Genomic DNA, 27,573 nt, shown 5'->3' on the forward strand with positions numbered 1-27,573 from the left:
CTTCACTTTCACTTCAAAGAATTCACGCAAGTTTCGGCGGCTGAGAATCGAATTCCGAGTGTCGGGGTTTGGGGTGTATTATCACCCAGTTCTTGGGGTCTTTGGTCCCTGCAATTGGGAATTCCCATGGACAGAAGTGGCCCTACGGCTGCGATGCGGGCAGAGGGCACGGAGAACGTTTTGTCTTCTTTCTTTCTTTTTTTCCCACCGAGAAAAGGATCCGTATTTAATCTATCCGTTCCTCGAGCTCTTGGCAGAAGCGAAGGTGGTTTGCTGTGGGAAATAAAGCCTGACAGGAGCATATTTCCGAAAGAGGAAAAAAAAAAAAAAAAGAAAGAAGAAGAAAAGGAAGAGGAGAACTGCGAAGATGTCTCTTTTTCCGCCTTCTTTATCTAAGGAAGACTTCCGCTTAAGAACGAGGAGCCCCTTCTGAAGCGAAGGAGGAAAATGTGGCGCTCAACACTGAAGTAATTAAAGTAAAATCTCCCCGTTCTTCCATGAGCGGGGGCTTCATTTTGTACAGGAACGAGCGGGTAAGTATCTCGGCCTTCAGCCTGTAAACTAAAGTTTAGGAGTGAGGGGGGGGATGAAACGACTAAGGCTTAAATGAAACCCCACTCCTCGAGCATTTCAGCATTCTCCGTGGGCAGTGTGAGCAGTAAAAGCAAGACAGCGTTTAATACGGCAAAGAAAATTAATAATAATAATAATAAAATGATTTGGCAGGCGCTAAAAGGCCGGTTGTTGCCATTCATAACTTTTTTTGATGCTTTTTAATGCACTTTAATGATGATTTGGAGAGATGGCCTCGTGCGTCCTTGGCCGGTGAAGGAGTCGAAAGAGAAGGGGGGGTCCATAGGGGTGTCCCGTGTGTCGCGGAGGGGTCGTGGGGTTGTGGGTGCCGCCCGCGGGGCTTTAACCGCACCGCGGGCCCTTCCCTACCCCCGCCTCACTGCCGACCCCCCTCCCCCGTGAATGCAGTTGATTCATGAACTAGGGGACGAAATGCAAATGTTCATTAAGTCTTTCTTCCCTCCCTCCTCCCTCCCTCCTCCCTTCCCCCCCCCCCCCCGCCCCCCCAACCCTTAGGGAAAAAAAAAATCTTTTTTTTTTCTTTTTTTTTTTTTTTTTTTTCCTTTTTTGCTCCAGTGAATGGCTTCAACATGGCGTGCTGAAAGGCAGGAGGCTTTGCCCGCTCCTAGATCTGAATTGTGATTAAACATCCCCAAAGAGAGCATCTCCCTTCCTCCCGCGCTCCCCCGCCCTCCCCTCCCCGTGGCGAGGAGAAAAGCGCCCTCTGCTACGTAGGAAAGGTCAAGTCCTACAGCGCTCAACCCACGGTCATTACTGTACTGTGACCCGGGGTGTACTGGGGAGGAACGGACGGGTGTCCCGTGATCAAAAACACTTGGACTTTTTTTTTCTGTTGTTTTTTTTTTTCCCCTCTCCTTCTCCTGCGGTGGGATTCGATGGAATTAGACAGCGTTTTAGCCTCCTGCCATCACCCTGTGTGTGTGCAAATCGCCATCGGAAAGCATAGGGAACCGGGAGAGACAGAGAGAGGGGAAATAAACAGCTCTGACAGCAGTGATAATAACGGCAACGATCCTAATTAACCCGAGGTATCGCTGCGTTTTGCAATCAGCCCGGAGCTGGCAGGAAGGACGCTGTGCCCTAATGGCTACACTTCTCTTCGTTCAAAGGCAGGCAAACAGCAACTAGAGCAACAAAATAAATATATATATATATATATAAACCCAAACCAACAGAGACCCGAGTCAATGGGAGACCGAGAAGGAATGTTTTGTGGACCGGGGATATTTAAACAGTAGGGGAGGAAACCAAAAAATGTGCGCTCCATCCTCACTGCCACGGAGGTCTCCAGCCCAGCGCAGGATCCTCGCTGTCAGCTTCCACGGGGATTGCTCTTTGCTCAGGAGAGACAAGTCGGGATGCCGGGGTAAGATTTTCCTGTTCTTCCTGGAAGTGAATGTTTGTCCTCTCCCCGTGCTCGGTGGTGAACGAAGCCACGAAGCCATCAATAAACCCACCCGCACAGCCCCTTGCGTGACTCGGAAGGCCTTTGCGGAGGGTTTTGAAGGGGCCCGCTCCCCCCGCGCCCACCCACCCGCCCGGCTCCCTGCGTCCCACGCTCAAGGGGAGAGGGGTGCGGAGGCTGCGGGGTGATGCTGATAGGCACGGGGAGCCGCTCCCAAATGGAAGCTCTTTTCTCCAGCTGGCTCCACCTTTCCCAGAGCTGCCGCTTCGCAGCCCAGCATAGGTGAAAGAAGGGAAGGCTCCCCGCAGCCGGGGGGCCAGAGAAGAGAGGAGGGTGCGGGAGGGCTCGCAGTCGGGGCTGCGGCTCTCTGGGCTTTGTACGCCGGTAGCGTTGGGTCGAGCAGCCCTACGTAGCGGCTCCCGGCTGTTATTCATCCCCGGTCGTCTGTGCGTGGTCGCCTCTGAAATTATTGCACTCTTTGATGAGACGGGGAGGAGGGTCGGACGCTCTGTGTGGGATGATGCGGGAAAGGATGTGAGAGGCGGGTTAACCTGTCTGCTGGTGGCCAGGGCTTGGGCGTGTGTATGGGGAAGGAAATGCGGGCCGGGCACTGCAACCTGCCGGCTTACAGCGATCCGAGGGCGTCGGAGCCGCTCTGGGTTGAACACACTTGGCAATGCCCGTGTATTTATTCCTGACAGCATAAATTGGCCTCGGCCGTCGGCTTGAGTTAGCAGTAATTGTCGATTACTACTAAGGTGCTTGCAGTGCTCTGTTCTTACACCTCGGTGTGCCCTCGGGCACGAGGAAAAAATGATAGATTCGAATACAAGGCCAAACCGGCTGCGACTAGTGGTCGGCTACCATTGAAATACTACAGGTTTTGCAAAATGGAAACACCGCGTCGTGTGAGAGCTTGGAAGTGGGGAGTAAAGCGAAAGGGAAAGGATGAGCACAGCACTGCCGGGGCGGCCCCGGCTCCGCTCTGTGCTCTCGGAGCTGCTCTGCCCGCACCTCCCGTAGCAGCCATGTTAGAGGCACAGGGAGCTCTGCCCGTGCGGGTGTCTTTGCGTGACACAGAGGGGAGGACAGACAGAGAGCGGTCCTCGCAGAGCCGGCCTGGCCGTGCGGGGCAGAGGGTTCCGTGTAGAAGTGAATGAGTGTTTTCAGCTCTTTTTAGACCAATAGATTGCTGTGAAGATCGTTATCCGAGTACAGGTACCTCCATTATAGAGCAGCTCTGAGAAGCCATCAAAATATGAAGTTCGGGCTTTCAAGTCGTTGATTTGACAGCCCCGGCACTGGGATACTTCCTGTGCCCGCCCCCTGAACTATCCTTGAGGAAGAAGAGTTCTTAGTCCGGTGGGTTTCACGATATGTGAAAAAGCCTCTCCCATAAAGTTAGCGGTGTGGTACAGTAAAATCGTCTGTGTTTCTTGGCGAGTTGGGCAAGAAAAAAAATAAGGAAAAAAAAAACCAAAAAACTAACGACTTTATAAATCACTGTTAAAAACCAGCGTGCGTTAGAGAAAGCCTCATATCCTATAAAATTCAACGCAGCTGAGAATCCCGGTCGATTACCTCGACTCGAATCGCTGTACCGAGTGCGGTAAAGTTGCACCACGGCATCACGGAACGGTGTGACCGTGAGCAGAGCGTCCCGGCGTTGAGGCGTTTCCATCTCTGTAGTTTTCTGCTCCTGATGCGGAGGGCACGTTCTATATAGCTCGTATTTTGTGTGTGTTGTTCGCTCGGAGGGTGAAGGATTCCCGTTTGTCAGATGCACCGCGGCTGGATATTTTCTCTCTCTCTCTCTCTCTCGCCGAATATATTTCCTGGATTAACAAACCTAAGGTCAAGTTCAAGGCATCTGTTGTAGCGATACTTTTAAATGTAAGGCGACGTGGGAATGTTTGGGTGGATTATTTTTTTTCCCCTTCTATGCGTAGGGAAGCGGGGGAACTTTGCACGGGAACAACGTCAGGCTGTGGTCGAGTGCGGGGATCTCCGCGTTTTGTGACAGCCCCTCACTTCCCAGGGCTCGCTGGGGACGCTCGGATTAATCCCACGTAAAGCTATTGGGCGTGAAAGGTGGCTGGAAGCTGCCAGCAGCCCCCGGCGCCGGTGTCCTAGTTTTTATTGTGAATTTGGGTGGGAACCGGTGGGAAGAGGCTGGGTTCGGTATGGGGGGGAGATAACGGAGGGAGCTGGCTTTCCGACTCGCTCTCGAGCCCGCCGCTTTGTGCGGACTCCCCTCCCAGAGCCTTGTTCTTTTGTCAGAGCACTCCTGCACCTGTAGTTGGCTCCATAGGGGGAGGAAAGACTGGTTGTGCCTTTTCACGCGTCGAGAAGGTATCGCAAAGCTTTCAGGTGCAGAAAAGGAGACAGCGACGGCAGCATCCCCAGTCAATCAAACTCCGAAATACGTGACTGTCTACGATAGTGCCTCCTTATGCCCTCTTTGTTGCCAGACCTGCCTGTATTTTCTATCGGAAGCAAACCGCGAACAGTAAACAGAACCTAAAATTTAGAGGGTCTTAAGAGAGACAGAGATGGGGGGGGTGGGGGCACAATGCTGGGGAGGCGGGCTGTGGGGCACACGGCCATGAGAAACCCTCCGCGCTTGTAAAGATGCTGGGTGTGCATGACGACAACAAATTGTTCGGCTGCAAAAGGGCAAGAAAATAGTTCTCGGGAAAGGAAAGAGTTCTCGCCGCTATAAGCTTCCTGTTCTGAAAACTGCGCTCAGTGTTTGTGCTTGCTGAAACGATAGGCGTCAGGGTGAGTTCAGAAGGAAGAGGTCCATCCTAGCAAAGGGATGCAAAATATCGTGCTTGGTGGCCAGAGACGGGCAGACCTTTTTAGGTCCGGAGCACAAGCTGAGAGGTGGAAAAAAATACCCCCCTGCAACCTCCATCTCTGCGACTAAAAAGAGAACGTGACAGAGCAAAGGAAAGAATCTCGGTAATTGATATTAAAAATCAATCTAAATTTTTCTACTCCTTCACGAGTACAGCCCTTCGAGAAGCTCACGTCTCTTAAATCACACCGTGAGATTAAATGCAACAAACAAGGCAGAATCACCTTGCCTAGGTTCCTGTTTACCTCTGCTCTTTTCTAGTTCCACATAGTCTACAGTTTCCTAAGCAAAATCAGAACCATACCGCTCGGGTTCGGGACACAAATAGCTGCTCTGTGTCACAGCATGGGGCTTCCCTCTCGCCGCTATCAAAAATCACTTCAGACTATGGGGTAAACCAATATTCGAAAAAAATTATATAATATTGTAGCGCTTCTCTCCATCGCGGCGTTAAAGGGGATGAATTTAGGTTTTTGTTGGTGATGGTGGTGTTTTGGGTTTGATTTTAATAGTCGGATGCGTGCAGCTCCTTTCCCTAACGGACAAAAGGCAAATAGAAAAGAACAAATGCCGGTTAAGACCTTCTGAGCTCGAAATACTTCAAATCCAAACAATAACCACGCTTTTCTGAAGCTGCATTCCTGGCCAATTTTGAGAAGAATTATCGCCTTCTGGCATTATTTTCATTGGAAAAGAGGGAAGGGGATGTGGCAAGAGAGCCGTGAATTCCCTCATCCTACATGTTTCTAATAAGACTTTGCACGCTGTCATCAGCCTGCACGTTTACAAAGCGCTGTCCTAATTCCCGAGCTACTTTCCCGTGGCAGAGTCAGAACGAGCCCCGCCGTGCCTACGAGAAAGAGCCTCCGAGACTCAAACCAGCAATCGGGAATATTTCAATTAGCTCTACTCGACAACGAATGCCTTTTAGCACACGTTGCTGCTTCGCTGCTGTTAATTGCAGGCACCCACCCTACCGGCAAGGTAAACGCTCGGCTTACCGGTTGTTTTTTTAAAGCAAAACACAGCCGAGAAAAAAAAAGAAAGAAAGAAAGAAAGAAAAAAAAAAGACAACAATTTGGATACTATAGAACTTGACCTTTCGGAGAACAGCGGTAGTAAGTTAAACAGTCCCCTTTGCACGCGATGTGTATACATAGAGCCGCGCTATCGAGGCGTCCCGGCTCTGTTTATATTCCTCCAAAGAAGAGCTGTAGCTTTCCCCCGCTTTGTTTAGCTTAGCTAACCGGGTGACCGTGCTCCCAGCCTCTCCGCCTCTTGGCCACGTCCGTCCTTTGCAAAACGTTCTTGCAGCAGCAGAGCTGCAAAATTCGCAGCGTTTTGAGCCTCCCTAATCCGGCCGAAATACACGGGGAGGCGGAACGAATGCATTTTGCTTCTCCAAACGCAATGCCTCCCTTTGTTGATGTTGTTTTCGTCGAGCTTAGGAAAGGGAAGGCTCGATTTTCCCCCTTCCTCGACGCGGAAGTCCCAATTACTGTATTAAAAGAGCAATTCAACGTTAGACCAAATAATCGACATTGATAATTGTGCTGAGCGCAGCAACCTAACAGCAGGCTCCCTGCAATTACCCACACATTCCGGGGCTTTAGGCGAACATTATCTCTGTTTCACTTAACAGCAAATAAAGCAGAGAACAGTCCGTGCCGGGCGTGTTTTCTCGCTCCCTGCCTTCCCCGGAACTCTGCCGATTGCTGGGAGAGGCGTTTTGGGGTCCCCCCCCCCCGCCTTGGAAGCTAGATGGAACCAATATACTGCTTGAGCGGGTGTTGGGTTTTTATTCTGTTCTTATTTTTACTTTCGGGAGCGAGCAGCGGGGAGGAGCAGTCTCAAAGTAGGCATCGGGGCCGCACGTGTGCGCGCTGTGCCCGCGCACACACGCGCCCGGTTCGCAGGGGGTGGCCTGGCTGCAGCCTCCCCCCCATTCCGAACCCCCCCACAGGCCTCCCCCTTGCCTCGATTTCCCTTTGTGTGCTGGAGCTGCCTCGACCTCGGGCACGTACAGCCTTGAGCCGGCGCTGCCCCAGCTCTGCCATGGGATGAGTGAGGCGGGGGGGGAGCAGCCGGGCCAAGTAGGTGGCGTCCCGGGGCCGGGCAGCCCTGTCGTGTCTGCTCTGACACAAGCTGAAGTTGACTGCCAAAGTGCTATAAAACCGCAGGTCAGTCTAGAACTGTTTTCGGCTCTCCTAGACGCGCCGCGTTCAATTATAGCCTTAAAAGCCCTAATACAAGTGCAAGAATTTGTTTGCCATCACCCAGAGGCGGGGCGAGGCTCTGCAATGGTGGCGCCTTTGTTATCTCAAAGTCACCGAAATCCCAACGCTGCCTCTCTGTGCACGGGGAGGGGCGGCATTGAGGGGGGACGGGGGGGCACAGTCCGTGCTGGGTGCCCAAAGAGGGCTCCCACCCCTCAACCCCCCCCCTACCCAACCGAAGAACTGGGGGAGAAATGAGATGCGAGCGCGGCTATGAGCGTTAAAGAAAAAGCCAACCAGATCTCTTGCACCCCCCCACCCCAAGTTAGAGGAGGGGGGAGAGAGGGAGAATCCCCAAGCGCTTTTACAATCCCCAAACGACAATGCAGTCTTCTGCTAGCGGTTTTGACGACATGCGATCCCTTTCCATCCACTTTCTAGCAAACACGTCAAGCCTGAAGATTAATTCACTAATTTCAAGTTCAGCTCGCAGACACGCAGCGAGCATTAGAAGTTCTAGCAGCAAACCAAAATAAAGAGTTCATTACGGGGATACGTCCGGAGAGTTTGATTTGTGAACGGTAACCCTTGTAAAATAAGAAAAAGGCATATAAACATTAATGCTAATAAATTAGTTTACTCCGCTACAAAGTAATTACTTGATAATGTTGAATTTACAGCTCGAATTCAAATGTAACAGTTAACTATAATGTAGGGAAAATGCATAATGAGAATATATATATATATTTCCGCAAGCCACATGATTAGATTTGTTATCGAGTCGGTTACGATAAGCTGAGCAATAAATAAACAAATCGATGTTGATATTTAAATACCGAAGATCTCCAGAATTTACTATAGAACTTTCTCCGGATATATAAATACTTCCACAGAGCCGGAGAGGAAAAGGGGAGGAAATCCAAATATTATTTCTCCAGCATTTCGGTCCCCTTTCCATCAGCCTCCCCGCTCCGTGGGGGCACAGACCTCGAGCTCCGTCTGATTTCATCAGAGCACCGACACCACAACAGCCTTTTGCCTCTCTGTTTTTCTGTTATGATTAAATCCAGCCGGAACCCAAATATTTCTTTTCTGAAATCGAGCATCGGAACAGCAAAAAAACATTTCTTTTTTTTTTCCCAACAGCCGAGGGATGTCCGTGCCTCAAAAGGTGCTGTATTCTTTGGCGTATTTCTCTGTTTTCTTTGGCTGAGCTCGTTCGGTGGGGTGTGCATTTTTATTGGCAGAGAAGTACTTTTTAGTCTCTGCCCTGTACAATCCGCTTTCTATATCATCCCTTTCATGCAACAATAGTAAAAATTTAACCACGTTTTTCAAATAGGTCTCCCCGGGTCTCAGGCTTCGGCGACGGTACGAGGCAGAAAGGAAAGGATCTCGGGACGGCGAGTTTGTTCCTAGGGGTTAACAGTATGTCAAATAATTTTAACTGGGCTTCTGGCAATTAAAGCCGGAGTATTTGTCGAAGCGGGGCAGCCCTACATCCACCGGTTTTCCGAGCTTTTAGCGGCGGTGCGGAGGCGAAGAGATCAGCAAACACTTTTTTTCGCCCAGTGCTCTGCAGTTTAAAGGGCTTTTCTGGCGTGGCAAATAGGCAGGCTACGGTTCAGGGAGGTGGGGGTGGCGGTGAGGAAAGCGAACCTGCGCTCTGGGAATCCAATATTGCTAAGTACCTCTAGTGAGGCTTGGCTGGAGCCGCACGGGGTATTTGAGGTTAATATGTAAGGGAGGGAAGGAAGACACTAAGCGCTTCGGAAGTGAACATGAATGCAAGCATGTAATCTATTCACCATGAAAATCAGTGCAGACTTGACCCTGGCACATTCTTGCTAGGAAGGTTTCCAGCAAAACCCTGCAAGGCGAGGGGGCTTTAAATATATATATAAACTTTTTTTTTTTTTTTTTTTGGGGGGGGGGGGAGACTGGGGGGGGGGGGGGGCATGAAGAGGATGGGGTGAACCTGAAGACCCAATCAAGGGCAATAAAAAATGAATAAATAAAAAGGGAAAGGATAAAAGTGGGGGGAAGCCAGCAACCCTAAACTGACCGCTTTCCCAAGGAGAGCTTCCTGCTAGGAAGCAGCTTTCTAGAAGGAGTCGTTCCTTCATTTCTCCTTGCTCCCTTCCTTTCGGAGCCTGCCAACGAGCCGCCACACACCCCAACAAGCGAACAAACAAACAGAGATCTCTCACCTAACCCTGTGGGCATTGCTAAGTGCTGCAGAGCCAGGGGGTGCGAGGGGCCGGGCGCTAAAGTGTGGGGCAGCGCCGAGCGGTGCCTTTGTGTCCTGCAATGTAACCGGGGCCAACCTGCGCGCTGCTGCGCGGTGCTGCGCTGGGCTGGGCGGGGGCGGGCGGCTCGGGGCCGCGCGATGCGGGTGCGGGTGCGGGGCCGAGCCGATGTGTTGCTTCCCCCCGAGATGGCTACAAAGAGGCGCGGGCCCGCAGCCGCCGCTTGTCAATTTGCACGGCGCGTCACGTGGCCGCACCTCCCCGCCGAGGCCCGGAGGCTCTCCACGTCAGCTTACGTCTCCCAATTTCTTACTTCACGGATCCGCTTCAAAGGGGGCAGCTGCGCTAGAGAATCATGTTAAGCTCAGCTAATGCGGAGAAGCCGAGGTAGCCCTAATGATGGATTTTGATGAGCGTGTTCCTTGTTCCTCTAACATGTATTTGCCAAGTTGTACGTACTACGTCTCGGGTCCTGATTTCTCCAGCCTCCCTTCTTTTCTGCCCCAGACCCCGTCTTCTCGCCCTATGACATACTCCTACTCCTCCAACCTGCCCCAGGTCCAACCCGTCAGAGAAGTGACCTTCAGGGAATATGCCATTGATCCCTCCAGTAAATGGCACCCCCGGAACAACCTGCCCCACTGCTACTCCGCAGAGGAGATCATGCACAGAGACTGCTTGCCTTCCACCACCACCGCCAGCATGGGCGAGGTGTTCGGCAAAAGCACCGCGAACGTCTACCACCACCCCAGCGCCAACGTCTCCTCCAATTTCTATAGCACGGTGGGCAGGAACGGGGTCCTGCCTCAGGCTTTCGACCAGTTTTTCGAGACGGCATACGGCACGGCGGAGAACCCTTCCTCCGCGGACTATCCGCCGGACAAGAGCGGAGACAAGGCGCCCGCGGCCGCCGGGGCGACGGCGGCAACTTCAAGTTCGGAGGGCGGCTGCGGAGGGGCGGCGGCGGCGGGGAAGGAGAGGAGGAGGCGGCCGGAGAGCGGCAGCAGCCCCGAGTCATCTTCCGGCAACAATGAGGAGAAATCCGGCAGCTCCAGTACGTATAAAGGCAGCGCCCGAGCGCTTTTCGGAGAGGGACTTGGAAATGTAGCGCACCGCCGCTGTTAAATTTTTATATGCTGTTTTATAAGCATATAAGGTTTATGAAGGGCCTTTAGATTTCCCCCAACAAAACTTTGTTATAAAAGGCGAGATCACGTGTTTAGTGCTGAAATTGGCCGTGAAATACCCACCGGGCGACGGATGCCTTTAAAAAATTTTCTTTCTCCTTCCTTTTTCTTTCTTTCTTTTTTTTTTCTTCCTTTTTTTTTTCCTCTTCGGGAATCGTAATAAAAGGGGGCTCTGCGGTCGGCTCTCGAATATATAATAACGTGCGTCGGGCGCCTGTAAATTCGGCAGAGAAGGGCGATCCCGGCTCCTTTGATACCGATGTAATCCCGTGATTTTATAAAAGCCATGTGTTGCACCGGGAGCCTAGTTAGGAGCCGCATTCAAAGCCATCGCCGCTTTAACGATTGCGCTCGAGCCGCGTTGAGCAGATAAAGTAGCCGCCTGAACTGTAGCAATATATTAAAAGAAACAAATTAACCTAAAGCTGGCCTTTTTGTCTAAAGGAAGCCATTTTACTCGGGCGCTGTGGCAATTACGCGTTGCCTTCTGTCCAACAGTTTGTTACTTACAATTGTTATTCAATCTGTCAAAGGCTGATTTTTTTATGTGGGCTTTTTAAAAGGCAACGCCAGTAATACAGCTCGGGGAAAAATACCTCGACAATGAACTGTACCAGAAAAGGAAGTTTTTAAAGGGGTAGCGGCTAGATTGAATGCAAAGGGCTTCTGAGCCTCGAGCCCTTTTCTAGTGCGCTTAATGAACTTTAAAACCGCGGCGGCTAAGAGCGAGGAGAACACCCCGAGATGGTGGCCGAGCGTGTTAGAAAGCTGAAGCCGGAGCGTGTGGCGGCCGCGGGGCTGAGCCGTGCCGGGGCCGTGCGGTCTCTTCGACCTCCGGAGAGGGGGAACGGAGCGCCGCGGGGTGCCCGGCTGCTGCGGGGGCAGCGGGGGGCGGCCGCTGCCCACTCTCAGCGCGTCCGGCTCCGGCCGAGCCGCCTCCGGGGGCTTCCTCCCGACCGCTCGCCCCTTCCTCCCTCGGAGAGAGGCCGCAGCTCCGCTTCCCGGCGGGGTTCCGCCCTGCCCGGGGCCGGAGTCTTCCCGGTGGGTCCCGGCTCCCTGCAGCCCCCCGTGCGCTCAGCCCTGCGGCTGCCGAGGGCGGTCGCGGAGGAAGCGGAACGCGCGTCGTAGCGTGTCGAGGTGCTTCGCCCCGCTGTCCACCCCCCCACCCCCCCGGCCCCGCCATGACAAACCCTTCTGCCTTTTCTCGCTCCACAGGTGGACAACGGACCCGTAAAAAGAGATGCCCCTACACCAAATATCAGATTAGAGAGCTAGAAAGGGAATTCTTCTTCAGTGTCTACATAAACAAAGAGAAACGCCTCCAGCTCTCCCGAATGCTCAATCTGACCGACCGCCAAGTAAAAATATGGTTTCAGAACAGAAGAATGAAAGAAAAAAAAATTAACAGGGACCGATTACAGTATTACTCAGCTAATCCACTACTTTAAAACTCGTAGCGTTTTTCAAGACGAGATTAAATTCAGATTTCGCCCTTGACAAGGTCAAGCCACGAGGTTACGTGAAGGAAGGAGGTGTGTATCTGACGGAACTCGAAGAACCCGAGGTTTTCCATACATGTAAATCTGCTCTGGACCTTCCATGACGGTTTATTGGTTTGTCTATATATTTACGTACCAACTGGAATCGGTTTGATTTTGCCACACGTGGCGTCCATCCATTTCCACCCCACGAGTCACCTCCGAGAGCCCGGCCCACGCCTCTCACCTTCCCGGGCACCGCAGCTCCGGGAGGGAACGGGGGTGTCCCCGTGTCCCGCTGCCCCCTCGGAGCGTGGCGTGGGCACCGGCACCGCGAGTGGCCTCAGCCAGGATGCGAACTTTGGGATATGATCTCTCGTCCTTCACGGAGGAAAAATGCGGTTGAGGCAGTGCGCCATTGCCCATGGATTTGAAAGGGGGAATTAAAGGGAGGGGGGAGAGAGGTAAAGGGCGGGGGGTGACATGCCTACACCTTCACGAGGCCGTCTACGAGCAGTTGTAACGTGGATGTAGCGATGGGTACAATAGCGTTTCCTTTGGGGTGGGAGGAAGAGGGGAAGGGGGTGGGAAGAGAATGAAAGACTGAAATATTTACTAAAAAAAAAAAAAAAAGAAAGAAAGAAAGAAAGAAAGAAAGAAAGAAAGAAAGAAAGAAAGAAAGAAAGAAAGAAAGAAAGAAAAATCAGGTATAAATTTGCCATACATCGCAAAGAAACAATCACTGAAAAGAGAAAAAGAACAACAACAAAGCAAAAAGATTTCTCACATTGTTTATTTATGACAACGGCCCGCTCGTTGCCATCTTTTCGGAGACAAATCATATTTAAATGCTAAAAATAAAGAGTCCAAACTAAAAAGAGAGAGAGAAAAAAAAGGGGTGGGGGGTGGGGGTGGGGGGGGTGAATTTCAGCTTTTTAACAGGAAAAAAAAAAAATACGGAGAGGAAACCAACCTTCTGGCTTCTGGCTCGCAAACTTTCTTCAGGAAATACCTGTGGAGAACGACAGTTTAGCAAATACCACACAACACTTAATTGAAACTTGGAGTTGTGCAATGCGCTCACGTTGGATCATTAAAATAACTCAATCGCATGCTCTTGTAAAGGTGACCAGTGAGGAGTTGAATCAGAAGCCAAACAGTGTAAATACGGTCATTTTGTTGTCGTCTACTTTAAATGTCACGAGTTCTACTTTGTCGCCCAGTCGACGTATGCAAAGAACGGAGAGTTGTTCGGAGTTATTTTAAGTATCTATAAATATATATATTGCCCTGCAGGAACCAAAGCGTGAAAAAAAAAAAAAAAAGAAAAAAAAAAAAAGAAAAAAATGCAATTTAAAAAAGAAAAAGAGGGGAAAAAAATAGGAGAATATTTAAAATTCTATATCAGTTTACAAAATCTACGGAGTTCTATCGTTAAGGTAATTTGCTGTTGAGAATATCTGAATGTATATTTCATACAGGAGCGATGTTTTACAAGACTTGTAAATAATAAAAAGAGGAACCCATGACCTATTTTGTTCGAATGCCTTTTTTCTTTTCTTTTATTCCCTGATTATTTTTTTTCCTCCTTTGGGGTTGAAGGGTGTGGGGCTTCTTTCCATGTGCAACAAAGTGGTGATAAGGAAGTTTTCTGATGAGTACATTTACCAAATGGATGTAAGTTCTTTGTCACGGTTCACCAAAAGCAGTATCTTTATACGACGTCACTTGTTTTCCATATGTATCGACTATGTGTATATACCGTTTTCTTTTAATATGCGAAAGTACTTGGTTGCATGTATACAGTGGAACAACGCACAAGGCAAATAAAAACAATGGAAACTTGATATTTTTCATTCTGGCGTCGTGTTCCTGCATGTCGCTTTGCCTGATGTGGCTTTGGTACCCGAAATTCCTCACGACCTTGTGGGGTCATATGGGGAGAAATGAATGTCCTTTCATAGATCTCGGCTGTTAAGTCTTCTGCCCTGGTCTGACCAAACAGACTGGGCTGGTTAGGAAAGGAACGTGGTGAAGGCTCCGTGTTAGGCCGTGTCCTTGTCCTGTGGAGTGAGGTCCCTCCCGTGTCACACCGGGATGTCACACCGCAGTGTGCTCCTACACGTGTGGCAACATAAGCGGTGCCGGGAGTGCTTGGGGCTCATTTTAGAGACCCATCCCCAAAGAAAAGGGACGGAAGAGCCCTCTGTGGACGTGCTCAGGAGGGTGAGGGCCCTAGGAAAACCGTTGCCTCCTTCGAGAAAAAAAAATGCGCCTGGCAGCGCTGTGGAAATGGGCCGGCTGGGGTTGTCCTTGATCTCCAAGGCAGGGAGGGGTGGGATGGGGCGGGGGGAGGGATGCAAGGAGAAAATAGATTGGGGGGGAGGGGGGGACACCAAACCATAACAATGTCTGGGATAGGAACGTGTTTTGGGAAGAGCAACTGAATCTCGAGTGTTGACCCCAGTCTTGATCAGGAGGAAAAAAAAAGTACATTCTGTTTTCTCATTGTTTTCTGGCTTTGAACTTCTGTATTGCTTGGACATCACCCATAACCTTGAGGTGAAGCACTCCCACTGACGCGGGCCTCGCTGACAACCGCCGCCGGACAGACAGCGCCTCGGTGGAGGGAACACTGAAAAGCGAAGGGAAGGGAGGCTCTGGTGTTTGTTTGTCTATTTGTTCGTCTGTCTGTCTGCGGGGAACGCGAGCCGAGAGGAGACGGATGGATGGACGGGCGGCAGACAGGGAGAGAGGGACGGATGGAGAGCTGACGGGCAATGAAAGTTGAGCGAGAAAGCTTCCTTTCCTGGTTAAAAATTAACTGGCATTCACGGCCAATCCCAGAGACAGTTAAACCACGGAGTTTCTCCGCTCGGGGTTTGATTTCCTAGCCCAATAAAATCGCATCCTCTGTGTTGCTGTGACAATGAGGCCATAAAAAGTGTCCGTGACTTGTCCGCTCGCAGATGCGGAATGCACCGCTATAAAGGCGGCGGCTGCCGTGCCGGGCGGAGCGGGGAGGTGAGCGGCCGGCGGCCCGCGGCGGGGCCCGGGGCTGTGCGGGGCGGTGCGGCCGCCAGATGGCGATCGTCAGATCAATGTCAAAGCCGAGGGCCGAGGGGAACAGCCCGGCGGAATCTTGGCCTTTGTTCACTTCGCGGCCGCACGCTCAATTAGCGCGAAGGAGCCGGCGGAGGTCGGGCCGCAGGGCTCCGGTGTAGGCAATGCGAGGAGGTAAGTGCTCTCCGCGTGCCCAGCGAGGAGAGGGGATGGTGGATGCGGTGTCACCGCGGGGCTCGGGGAGGGCCGGCCTTAGCACTGGCAGTGGAAGCGGCGCTCGAAAGTTGGTGATTAAAGCGGTGAATGAACGTCGCAGGGGCTTTCTGAGGCACTGTTGACCTTTTTCTGTCTCTTGGCAAAGTATTGGCCGGCGGTGTGGAAAATCCACGGTATCTGGAAATATTTCTTTTTGCAGAAAAACTTGTAGATTTCTTCCAGTTATAAAAATTACAGCGCTGGAAATATTATGAAACTTGACATTTATGTGGGGAACAGTAGGTGTCTTCAATCAACCAGATCTATGGCAACCCAGACTACAAATGACAGACAATTCTGACGATCTTATTGGACTTGAACTATAGTTTAGTTAGGGTCGCTTGGTAACTTAAAAGGAGAGCCTGCTTCCTCGCAGCTGGACACAGCCTGTGGTAAACAAGTTTTGACACACTTCTGCTCAAAACTAAGCATGTGGTTGCACATTAAGCCAGCATATATATGGGACCAGATTGGCCATCCATCCATCCATCCATCCATCCATCCATCCATCCATCCATCCATCCATCCACCTATCTATCCATCCATCTATCTATCCCAGCTAGAACATGTGCCGTAAACAACCAGCAGTCTCACATTCTCATGTGCTCAGGGCTGCTCGGGGTTGTAGCTTTGAAACTCTATCCCGGCTACGAGTATCCCTAACTCCAGGTTACTTTTCTCGCCCATAAAAGTTTCACATGTTTTTGTTATGTCTCCATTTGAGAAGGGGCGGGGGGGAGTGGGGCGGGGGGGGGGGGGGGGGAGGAAATGTAGTATTGTATAGAGATACTGGTTTGGCTACATATTTCAACCCCCTTGTATATTAACAGAGGCTATGCTCTATTTAAATGTCTATCTCAGGAAAAAAATAATTGTGTTGTCTTTGCTCCCCTAAGAGTCTTTGTATGTAAACTAGTGCGAGTTGCCTCTATTTTAAAGACAGCGGCCTTTAAAACCGTGCTCCTGGGGAGCTGTTGCAAGCCTAGTTAAAAGCACATGTTGAGCCGGCAGAGAGCATTTCTCAGATGATTATCGGAACCTATCGATTTCATCAAAGATGCTCCATTAAAAGCTCGGGACCCGATCTCTCCCGACCTCCCCTCGGAAACGTCGGGCCCTAAGAAGTCACGTCCCGAGGAGGAGCGGGGCAGTCGCCGAGGGTCCCTTTGCAACGTTTCATTTTACACCAGCCGAGTTAAACTCAGCATATTTGATCAAATATTTATTTTTCCCCTTGTTGTTTCCCTGCTCCATTCAATGCTCCGCTGAATAAATCAAAGGGACCCCAGCAGCAGTTAAAGCGCCCTCTGGTTACGAATTGTTTACTGACGGCCGCGGTCATAGGATAATATTTAAAAAAAACAAGCTCGTTTCTTACAATAACTGTTTATTATTTCACATGATTTGGGTTTGCGTGTTTCGGAGGGAAGAGGCGAAGCCAACTCAGTGTCTACACTGTGTTTAATTAATCGTGTACTCGACTTCAGTGCACATACCACATCCAAACCCCTGGGAGGCTTTTTCATGAGCTCTTTGGGTTTGTGTTTTGTCGTCGTCTTTTTTTTCTACTAGTGTGTGTGTGTGTGTGTCATAATCTTTTCATTAAACGCTCCGAATCGAAGCGTCGGGCCAACGTGCTTTTGTGAGAGCTGCACCGCAAGCGAAAAGATATTTGTATGCGCACCCAGATCTTAAGGGCAGCTACAAAAAGGGGAGAGGGGATACAGTTTCAAACGCTCCATACAGCTGTGCGGCCCATCTCTCTCAATAAAAAGGGTGAGCTTATAAAGGCGGATTTGTATGTTTACGGTTCTACCGTCGCCCGCATAACCCGATACCGCTGTTACTTCCGCGCGGTGTTGGGGCTCAGCAGACAATAGGACCCCCTTGTTGGGAGTGCGGCCGGGGAATGGCGATGGGATGGAGCCGGAATGAATCGGTCGGGGCGCGTTTTGTTCCGCCGCACGCCAGAATTCGGAGCTCGTCAGACTCACTAGCAAAATATGTTCCTAATCCAAATGAGTAAACCGATCCGCGCAGCCTCCGAAATATATTTAGGAGAACGAGCCCCCGGATGGCGGAGTAAAATTAAATCTCACCCTAATTTTTAACAGCATAATCCGCCACAACAAGCCAAGCTCCCCCCCTTCTCCCCCCCCCGCCCACCCCAACACTCAGCGTGAAAGTATTTCTAGGCAAGATAAAATTAGTGGGGCCGTCATTTGTCACCTAACTTGGCACGGCCGCAGTTCCTAAACCTCCTGTTTGAAATCCGCCTTCTTTGGAGCAATTCCAGCAAGAAAAAGAAAAGGGGGAGTAGGGGGGTGAGGGGGGTGGGGGGAGAAGAAGGGAGAGTAAATAAATAAATAAAGGAGGAATCTGGTGCGCACACACGCACGTTCCTGACGACTGACAGTTCCAATATTCAAGAACTATCCCCTGATTGCATTCATTTGGGGAAGGGAGCACGACGCACTGCTCGGCCCACTCCTCAGCCAGGCGGCGCATTGCACTCCTCGGTGCTCTGCGAGGCCCTCCGCCTTTCCGCAAGTTGCACTTCTCCCCGTGTCTACAAATAAAAACATATTTTAATTAGCTCGCAAAATGGGTCTCCGGATTAACGGCGCTGATCTTTTGCTTTATACGGCCTAATAATAAAAAAAGCAAAGATAAATCACAGTTTAACGTGACGCGTTTTGAAATTTCCAGTCAGGAGTTCGCTGGGGCTGAGCTGTCGGGTTTTATTTATTCCCTTTTTTGTTTTTAATTTTAGGCCAACCAATAAAACGGCTTAACGACGCTATTAATGCATCTATTATATTTTTCTTAGATCAATAAAGTTTTATTTTGATAGCGTTGTCTACGCACGCCGCGAATTCAGATTCTCCACGAAATCGCCGGCTTTGATATTTATCAGACTTTTATTTGCTCGGTTTTATGGACCCTGGGACGGCTTTCCTTACGGAAGCGGAATTAGAAAGAAAGCGTTTCTCGTCCCCCGGCGTCCACAATATTCTTTAAAATTTCTTTTAAACGGGGGTTAAGCTCCAAGGGACACATTGTTAAGCGCTGGCAATGCGGTAGCTACACCCAACGCATGCCAAATTAGCTCACTTTAGTCGGAATTGACCATTATCTTTTATAGTTAAGAACCAAGCGCGCGTTATTAGTTTTACTTCAGTGGGTTTGATGATGCCGGTTACTATTTGCCTTGGCCTTGTTAGCGATTAAAGAAAGCGGAGATAATGCAGCACCGAGCGGAGTTCACGATCGAGGCGGAGTGCCCCGGCCGCCACCCGGCGCAGAGCTGCGGACCAAACGAGCGGCCCCGACCGGCGTTCCCGACGGCAGATCCCGCTCTACCGGACCGCAGCCTTCGGGCAGAGCCACCCAGGGCCCAGCCCCGGTCCCTGCGCCATCAAACCCACGGGGGCCTGGGTGAGGGGAGAAAGAGGAGTAAGGCTAAAATCTGGTTTTCTTCGTCCGAATCGTCTCTGTCCTCCGCGCCTTTTGTCTGATGTAGTCCGCATTAGCTCTCGAGGAGGTGGAAGCAGCCAACTCACGTTTGTTGCGATGCATTTTGAACCCTTTTCATTCAGGAGGATCGCAGTGTTTTTGTTTTTTGTTTTGTTTTGTTTTTTTTTTTTATGGGCCTTTACCCGCTTTAATCCAATTTTTTTTAAAGGGAGCTGCTTATTTTAAAAACAGCTTTGGAAGGATTTCAAGTGTTACTCCTCGATTCCGCACGGTTTTCAGGTTTGCAATCCATTCCTATTTAATTTGGCAAATGCAAAACAAACATACCGCAAGAGCTGACTTCCCCGGAGTAATTTTTATACCTGACTTGTGCAGGGAAATATATACTGGGAGCGTGGAGCTGGGGCTCACGTTTCACTTTATTCAGATCTGCATTTATAACGCTAAGCCTATTGATAATAGTCTTCCTGTATAGGAACCAATAAAACGGTTCCTTGCATGGTATTAATTTTGTTAGCGGTGATACGACCCTCATAGGAATCTGATAAGGGTTTGTCCATCACGCGTTAACACATCTCGCATTTGGGAAACACAAACGGTATTACAGGAGGAAACGTGGGGACAACCTCGGAGGGTTTCCGCAGCCTGTCGGGCCCCCTCATATCCCCCATCCTACAGGCGGTCCCGCTCGGCACTCAAGGGTAAGCTCGAGAACACTGGGAATATAGGGCGCCTTTCCATCAAGGTTTTATGGCGACTGTGAAGTTGTAACGACCTCTCCCTGCCTCAGCCTTCCAGTTGACGAGGACAGAGGCTCGGGAGGGCCCCAGCAGCGCGGCTTGCTTACTTGTGTCCCGTTGCCCCAGAATTACACGTCCGGAGCAATGGCAAAATAGGGGGAAAAAAAAATAAAATAGTAATTTCCCATTCGCAGGCGACCGTTCACCCCGGAGACCACGTGAGGCGTGTCAGAGCCGGGGGCGGGGGGCAGCCCTTCCCGTGGGCCCTCCGGGGTTCTCTGAACGCCAAGGGTAGGGCCGGGACGCGACACTCCTCACGGCTCCGGCGGGGGCAGCGGGCACAGCCTCCGCATCTCTAATGCCCGGCCCCTGGGAGCGGGGCCGCAGTCTCTGCTTCCCCGGGAGAAGATGTCCGCGGGGGTGAGGAGCGAGCTTTGATGCTCTCGAGTGGGCAGAGAGAGCTGGAAAGCCTCGAGTAGCCCCAGGCTCCGCTCGGGCTGGAGAAGCCTTAATTCCTCGGGCCAGGCAGGCAGGCGACTTCAAAATGGCCTAAGCGAAAGATGATGGAAGTGAAAGCAAGCGATCATTAAGCGATTCATTAGAAAATCTATGTGTCTCTCTGTCTGCGTGCCTGTCTGTCTGCTATCTGTCTGCTCCCTCCGCCACAATTACAAATTGGCAGGACAGAGCTGTCTCCTATCTCGGGATTCATCTGCGTATCCTTCTCTCTATTATTTAATGCGGTGCTTGCGACAGAGCCGGTGCTTCTGGAGAGGAGAAAAGTGAATGACCCAAAAGGAGGGGAGGAGAGGTGGGAGGCGGGGGGTATAAAAATGATCGCCCAAATATAAACACGCCAATAAACAGGGTGCGCAGCACCGTGCGAGCATCCATCTGAGCTGCTCACGTCTGGATTCTTTCTGTGGCATATGTCTGGCTTCGGATTTTAAATGGCAATCAGACCTCGGGAAGAATCCAGCGTTAACTACAGCATTAGAAGCTGCAACCGCACAATTAATCCTCCCAGAGTGGCATTGCTCCCTCCGAGATTCCTAAGCGCAGCAGCCAGCTCTTTATCTCTAGGAAATGTAAGCTGGGGGAGATGCGGGGCTGGAAGGGCTCCCTCCCTCCTCGGGTCTTGAATGAAAGGAGACACCAGGGCCCTTTACGGTTCCCGATGATCTGTGATAAACAATAACCCGTCTATTATTTCTTTAAAAACCACCACCAACAACAACAAGGAGACAATCAAATAAAACGAGCAGAGCCCTGGCATAAAACACGGAGAAGGGCATTGGCTTTATTAATTTCGTGACACACACACACACACGGGCTGCTCGGGGAGGTGAGCACGCATCGCTTCCGGAGAGCCCGACCGCGGGGAAAGAGGAGCGATAATAAAAGCTTCATCTGGCCGCTGCCGCAGCCGGGGTGTCATAAACACCGCCGTGCAGAGCGGTGCGTGGGGCAGAACGGAGAGAGCCGGGAGCAGCCGCCTGCCCCTCTCCGGCCCTGCCCCGCCGCGCCGCTCCGCACGTGTGCGTGTGGCTGGAAATCCATATCGCACATTAATATCCATCCATATCCCAAATTCAGAGGTCGACCTGAGAGCAGCTCGGTGCATACGAAACCAGACGGGGAGGGGTTGCTGGGGAGGCCCGGGCTTCCATTGGCTGCAAGCGTTCGCCGTGGTGCGGGGGTATCTCTAATCATATTCAGCATGTTTTGCACAAGAAATGTCAGCCAGGAAGGGCTATCCGCTCCCTTCGCCAAATTATTCCACGACAATGTCATGCTCCGAGAGCCCGGCTGCAAACTCTTTCCTGGTGGACTCGTTGATCAACGCGGGCAGAGGGGACGCGGCGGGATCAGGAGGCGGAGGCGGAGGAGGAGGCGGCTACTACCCGGGCAGCGGGCTCTACCTGCCACAGGCGTCCGAGCTGTCCTACGGGCTGCAGGGCTGCGGACTGTTCCCCGTCCTGGGCAAACGCAATGAAGGTACTTCGCAAAGCATGGTCCCCACCACGCACCCCTACGTGTCGGGGATGGAAGTGTGGCTAGACCCGCCCCGCTCCTGTCGCATGGAAGAGCCGGAGAGCCAGCAGGCCACCTCGTGCTCCTTCGCTCAAAACATTAAAGAGGAGAGCTCCTACTGCCTCTATGACTCAGAGAAATGCCCCAAGGGCTCGGCCGCCGCCGAACTCGCTCCCTTCCCGCGGCTGAGCTCCGAGGTCAGCCCCTCCGCCAACGGCACCGGGGTGCCGGTCCCGGGTTACTTCCGCCTCTCCCAGGCTTACGGCACGTCCAAGGGCTACGGCGCGGGGCCGGCCGGGGCAGCTCCCTTCGCTCCGCAGCCCCCCGGTCGCTTCCAGCCGCCGCCTTCGGGGCCGCCCGTGCCGGAGGCGGGCAGGAGGGAGGACGAGGAGCGCTCCCCCAGCCCCTCGGCGTGCGGCTCCCAGCGGGAGGACGAGACGAGAGCTTCGTCCTCCACCGCCGAGGAGCTCTCCCCCGCGCCGTCGGAGGGCAGCAAGGCCTCTCCCGAGAAGGAGCCCGTAGGTAAGCGAACCACGGCGGGGTGAGGCTTAGGAAACGGTGATAACGGTAATAAAAAAGGAAACGCGGGCGAGGAGCGTCACGACGCGAAAGGAGGATCCCGGCTGCCCCGCAGGGCTGCCAAGAAGCGCTGCTCGCGGTGACCTTCTGAACTTTGTAATATTCGGGCACGGGGTTGCCGTAAAAATTAACGTCCGTCCTATAGCTTAAAACCCCGAGAGCCTTCGCTCTGGGCAACTTTCGCCTGCGTGCGGCTTAAACGTATAGAAAAACGAGCTCAATCTTTCCCCTGCGACGGGAAGGTGCCTACCAGATAACAGAGATGTTTGTATGGCATCCAAAATAAGCAATAGGCAGTGCCAATAAATAAACCTATTAACGCGGTAAGTTATATTTTACGATCCAGAATGCTTTTCGGAATAACAGCCGCGCTGAAATGTGCCATCTATGAACTGCTATCAAATTAGACTGATGAATGCACCGCGAATATCCTTCAGCGTCTACACTAGATAACAGGGTTGTTATTTATTCATTCGCCTATTTATTTCCCTCTCTGGTCCCCACGGCGAAAGCCTAGCTCCCCTTCCGTGGGCTGCAGGCTTTCTAGGCACTCTTCTCTGGCTGCATTTCAGACGCCCTGTTATTCCTTCAGGCGCCCCGTTGGAAAATAATAATAATATATAGATATATATATATAATTTAAAGATCAAAACGAAAAGCAAGCGAAGGAAAGCTCCTAGAGAGCCAGCCCCACGCCTGCGAGCCACCCCGAGCCATCGAGGGATCGGTGTTACTTCTTTCCCGTATGGTTCCAGCGATAGGAATCCCCCCTTCCCTGAAAGGGGGTGATTTCCCCCCCCTCCCCTCCTTTATTATTATTTTTTTTTTCCTCCCTATCTGTGGAAGAACAGAGGGACATGGCGAGGCAGCCCGGGGCTGGAGGCAGGGGGCTCCGGCCCTTGCAGCTCACCTTGTTTTCAGCCTCCAGAGCACGCTCATAAAGCTCAGATCCGCACGTTTTGGGTGGCTTTTGTTTTTGGAAGCAGGTGTCTCGGGAGGGCTGAAAGGCTTCAGGCCCCACGCCGAACCAACCCCCAGGAACGGCGGGGTAGGTGCGGGGAGAAGCCCATTTTAGGGAGTCAGAATTGGATTCCCTTCCGAGCATCCCAGCAGAGTAAAGGCTGCCCCGTGGGCAGCCCCAGGGCCTTCAGGAGATAGGTTGGGGGCTCTAGGAGGGCCCCCACATCCCAGCTCTGGAGGAGCCAGCCCCTGTATGCGCACACACCCATACATCCTTTCCACCCTCTCCCCCAGCTATTTGCCTCCTACCCGCTGGTAATGTCCCTCTTTTACTTTCTCAAAACTAGGCAATTCAAAAGGAGAAAATGCAGCAAACTGGCTAACCGCAAAAAGTGGCCGAAAGAAACGGTGCCCCTATACCAAGCATCAAACTCTCGAGCTGGAAAAGGAGTTTCTGTTCAATATGTACCTGACTCGTGAGCGTCGCCTAGAGATCAGCCGCACAGTCCACCTCACAGACAGACAAGTTAAAATCTGGTTTCAGAACCGCAGAATGAAACTGAAGAAAATGAACAGAGAGAATAGGATTCGGGAGCTCACAGCCAACTTTAATTTCTCTTGATGAACCTATAAACACATCTTTATGGTTTAAAGAGCCAGTATCATTTTCCTAGGCTGTAGTCATCCGCACCTGTATGGATTAACGATTTTAGACGTTCTCAGTATGTCCTTAAACTCTTAATAGCTGCTTCGGGGCTGCGGGGGGAGCGGAAGAAAGCCATGCTAATGTTGAGGGCCATGTGTGAGCCTCCTCGGTTCCTGCAGCCTTTCCCGGGCCCGCTTTGCTCTTTCAAGCTTTGAAAACCCAGAAATAGGATTTCAGGAGCTGCAAATATTCCCCCCCCCCTCCCCCCCCCCTCCCCCGTGTCTCTCCGAAAAGTAAACGAGCTCGGTTAAAGGCGCATTCTTTTAAAATATAGGCGGTGTAACTCGGACTGTAAGTAGCTTCGGAATGAATTATTTAAGCCGTGCCATATTTCTATATATTGGGAGCTCAGCTTTTTCCCTCTCTGTTTTCCTTGTCTCCCCCCTCCCCCTTTATCCTTCCCAAAGCAGGACTTGCAATAATGAAATGCAGGCATCCTTTAAAAGGGCTTCATGGGAACCGGTGTTAAGAGCGATTTTTTGTTCTTTACCTTGAAAGTCAATATTACGGCTTTGAAATTGGCCAGGAAAATGAAATCTCTTCTCTTTAAAGATATAAAACTAAGTTCGTCTCGCTCATGGACTAAATTATGACACTTACCTCTGAATTTCTCTCTCTCTTTCTGGTTGTAGATATTTACGTAACGTAGTTTTGCTTAAAGACGTGGAATTAGTGATATTTTTGTTGGTCGAGAAATAGCGTTACCGTTGGTAACACGGGATAAGCACACAATGATTCCCCCTTGAGTAAAGAGAAAAAAAAAAGCCGTCACTTTTTCCTCACTAATTTCACTGCAAAGTGTACATCCTGAACATCAAAAGGACTTTCTGAGCCAGAGCCTGAGATAGCGAGGGAGAGTTCGTCCGCCTTCCTTTATACTGTGAAGTTACGTGCATCAAAGGGTCAAGCGTATAGGTGAAAAAGATTAGAAAGAGAATTTAAAAAGAAGAAAGAAAGAAAGAAGGGGAAAAACTATAAATACAGATATGTATAAATGTCTATTATTATTAAAACGCCGATACCGTTTTAAGCAAATGCATTCTATCGTTATTATAAATGTTAGTTCTAGCTATATCTAGTTCTTACCTTAAATCGGAATAAATTAATACTGTAATGCTGCTGTGCGTGAAAAAAAAAAAAAAAAAAAGACGATGTTTATGTTCTCATAGAAGAATAAAAAACGTGGAATGAATCCTTTTAATTTTACCTCTTTTTGTGACTGTTTATCCTCAGGTTCTACTTTATGTCTTCGAGAACTTTTACAACAGGAATAGTTGCCTAAACCCCCTGCAATTACTTTAGGAATCTATTTAAATATTACCTAGACGGTCGTAATTTGTCTGGGCCATATAGCGATGGTGCTCTAAGGTTTGTCGGCTTTTGTTCAGTTTTATGACTTGCTAGTATATCTGGATTGTTGCTGTCTTGAACGAGTGGTTTCAGTTGACTGAGGAGCTGCACAGACTGAGGAAGCAAATTACTATTTCTTGAGGGTAGGGAAGAGATTTTATTTTTCTCCCCCCTCCCCCTTTTAATCACACACCTACGAGCTTGCGGAGATCTTTAGCTGCCGAGGACGGTGACAAATCGTAGCTTTATCTCAGGGCTCGGAAGAAACCGTGAAGGTGAGCGCATGGGGAGGGGGGAGGTGAGAGCCGCCTCCGTGCCACCGGGCCCCCTCGGACAGGGCTGTTCCCTACCTGGCTGCATGCGGGAGCGCTTATTCCCCCCGGGCCGCCTTTGCATCCTCCCTCCTTCGCTGCATGCTTAGCTAGCGAGGGCTCGCACAAAGGGAAGGCACAACGAGGGCTGGCAGAGGAGCGACAGCTCCAGCTTTCTTCCCGGGTATGTGTGTGCTGGGAGGAGGAGGGGGTGGGGGGGGGGGGAGACTTTGAACCCGGGCTTAGAGGGAGCCGTTAGCTTTTTATGATGTAACATTGCAGCGGACGGCCTTCCCATCTGCATGGAGAGGAGAAAGCCGCCCTCGGGGAGGGGGGGGTTCTGATGCTATTTCTCTGTTTCCCTGAACCCGGTCGGGGGGCGCGGGGGGCCCGGCGGGGTGCGCGGGGGGCGAGAGGGACGGCGGGGTCACGTTTCTGGTTTTATTTCCGTAGCGGGATCCTTGCGTTAAAGACCACGGCTATGGGGAAAGTAATTATTAGCGCCTGAGAACTGCTCTGTGGTTTAGGTAGTTTCATGTTGTTGGGGCTCCACCTTTCTCTCTACAGCACGAAACTGCCTTAATTACTTCAGTTGATATCATCACCAGGTATGCTTGGTGCGAGGGTCCTTTGTGCCCGAAGAAATCTTAGCGCCGATGTTATCTGTAGGCGTCAAGTCCCAATGCCATTGTTCCCCATCTGCAACGGAGGCTCCTTTGATTCCTCAGATAAACACGGCAGCCGAGGGGGGAAGCTTGACAAGTTCTTCAAGGTTAGCTAGCTCCTAAGCGAGTCCCTGCCTGCTTGCGGGATTTTCATATCTCTCGTAGGCTGCATTCAAGGTCAGGTGCGTTTTTGCATTCCGCTCGGCGTGGGTAGAGCTCGGGCGGAGGGACCGGGGGGTGGGTGGGGGGGTAGGGGCGCTTTTATTTTTTCCGTCTGGATTTATTCAAAGCCGGAGGGCGAAAAGCTCTCGGTCGCCCGGGGAGAGACCGAGCCGGGCAGCCCCTCTCCAGGAGCGCACCGACACACGGTGACCGGGGGCTGCGCTCCCCGCCAGCCTCTCTCTATTCCACGTGCTTCCCGGGGAGCGACCGCTGAACCCCGATCCCCCGCCGTCGGGCCGCTACCCCGGGCTCAGCTCCACGCGGCCCACAAGGCCTCGGTTACGATCACGATTGCGGCTCGCTCGGGGCCGCTCTCCGCGGCGGCGGAACGGGCAACAGCGACCTCTCCGGGCTCTCCGCAGCCGCCGCCGCTCCGCCGCGCCGCGCCCGCCGCCTTTTGTGTCCACGGCGCCCGCGGCGGGGGCGGCCTCCCACCGGGCTCTGAGCCCACAGCACGGGGAGGGCAGCGAGCTCCGAGCCGGCTGCCCCGCAGCAGAAAGGCGGGCACGGGAACGAGCAGAGAAAGGCACTCCTGTGGGGTTGGGTTTGGCTTTCTATATATATTTTTTCCCTTCTCTTTTTTTTGTCCTCTAAATGACCGTTCGATTATTTCTGCTTAAAAAAAAAAAAAAAAAAAGAGAAAGAAAGAAAAAAAAGAAAAAGAAAAAAACTTTTATTTCTGAAGCTCCAGATAGGGCTGCAGAAACGGAGAGCGGTTAGATAGCGGATTTGAGGCAGACCTACCCTAAGTTGGATCTTCGCAGGAGACGCCTCGGCTGGGCCAGGAGCAGATAGATGTGTGCACACCGCGGTCCGACAGCAGTGCTCGTGTCTGCTTGTGAGCACCGTGCTGCTGTCGGGCTGCCCTGTTCTGTGTACATACCGGCGGTGTATTTACAGTGTGTGCGTGCCTCTGTAGCCTTCATGCACAGCTTCGCCTCTGTGCTTTATATCCCGTTGCATTCACATCGCTCTGCTTTTGGACCGCTTCCCCTAAACTCTGAGTCATTCTTTCTGCCCGCTGTGCCAAAGCATCTCTCCGCGCCGGTGGGTTCCGTCCGAATCGTTCGCGGGGGCAGGAAAAGTCGAGGCGGATTCCAGCTCAAAACCCGCTCAAAGCCCGCGGCCGCGGAGCTCTGCCCCTCGCAGAGACGCGCTTCCTGCCTCAGCAAGCGGGATGGGAGCGCTGCGGGTTTCACTGTGCCGGGATGGAGGCCTGGAG

The 27,573-nt window shown here is 51.6% G+C and overlaps 3 protein-coding genes and 2 long non-coding RNA genes across 12 annotated transcripts in view; 3 read left to right on the forward strand and 2 right to left on the reverse strand.

Annotated features, from left to right (window-relative positions):
- Positions 1-1,739: 1,739 nt before the first annotated feature.
- HOXA7 (homeobox A7) overlaps positions 1,740-27,573 on the forward strand; it is a 40,315-nt gene continuing 14,481 nt past the window's right edge. Inside the window, exon 1 of the mRNA XM_085538450.1 lies at positions 1,740-1,960. Coding sequence (XP_085394576.1) covers positions 1,849-1,960 — 112 coding nt within the window. The 5' untranslated portion in view covers positions 1,740-1,848. The remainder of the gene's footprint in view (positions 1,961-27,573) is intronic.
- LOC146762119 (uncharacterized) lies at positions 8,098-9,541 on the reverse strand. Its single transcript, XR_014942981.1, has 2 exons — positions 9,286-9,541; positions 8,098-8,490 (listed from the first exon to the last, which is right to left on the reverse strand). It is a non-coding gene; the product is annotated as an uncharacterized LOC146762119 (long non-coding RNA).
- HOXA11 (homeobox A11) lies at positions 9,533-12,606 on the forward strand. Its single transcript, XM_015853846.3, has 2 exons — positions 9,533-10,378; positions 11,727-12,606. Exons 1-2 carry the CDS (start codon positions 9,721-9,723, stop codon positions 11,957-11,959), a joined length of 891 nt encoding a protein of 296 aa, XP_015709332.2. The 5' UTR covers positions 9,533-9,720; the 3' UTR covers positions 11,960-12,606.
- On the forward strand, positions 21,236-25,009 carry HOXA10 (homeobox A10). Its single transcript, XM_015853845.3, has 2 exons — positions 21,236-22,080; positions 23,445-25,009. Exons 1-2 carry the CDS (start codon positions 21,261-21,263, stop codon positions 23,717-23,719), a joined length of 1,095 nt encoding a protein of 364 aa, XP_015709331.2. The 5' UTR covers positions 21,236-21,260; the 3' UTR covers positions 23,720-25,009.
- LOC107309224 (uncharacterized) lies at positions 23,685-25,658 on the reverse strand. Of its 8 annotated transcripts, none has more exons than XR_014942986.1 (6): positions 25,504-25,658; positions 25,347-25,409; positions 25,125-25,267; positions 24,890-24,919; positions 24,404-24,544; positions 23,685-23,952 (listed from the first exon to the last, which is right to left on the reverse strand). It is a non-coding gene; the product is annotated as an uncharacterized LOC107309224 (long non-coding RNA). The 8 variants fall into 8 exon arrangements; XR_014942985.1 differs by having other exon boundaries at positions 24,890-24,922; XR_014942988.1 differs by having other exon boundaries at positions 25,011-25,267.

This window comes from Coturnix japonica, chromosome 2, assembly GCF_054131305.1.
Source record: "Coturnix japonica strain WE chromosome 2, WE-NBRP24, whole genome shotgun sequence".
NCBI lineage: Eukaryota > Metazoa > Chordata > Aves > Galliformes > Phasianidae > Coturnix > Coturnix japonica.

What these genes read in the sequence shown, in the direction of transcription:
- HOXA11 (XM_015853846.3), top strand. Translation starts at nt 9,721, where the DNA reads ATGATGGATTTTGATGAGCGTGTTCCTTGTTCCTCTAACATGTATTTG. An exon ending in GGAGAAATCCGGCAGCTCCA is followed by an intron (nt 10,379 to 11,726) that starts GTACGTATAAAG and finishes CTCGCTCCACAG; the next exon opens with GTGGACAACGGACCCGTAAA.
- HOXA10 (XM_015853845.3), top strand. Translation starts at nt 21,261, where the DNA reads ATGTCAGCCAGGAAGGGCTATCCGCTCCCTTCGCCAAATTATTCCACG. An exon ending in TCCCGAGAAGGAGCCCGTAG is followed by an intron (nt 22,081 to 23,444) that starts GTAAGCGAACCA and finishes TCTCAAAACTAG; the next exon opens with GCAATTCAAAAGGAGAAAAT.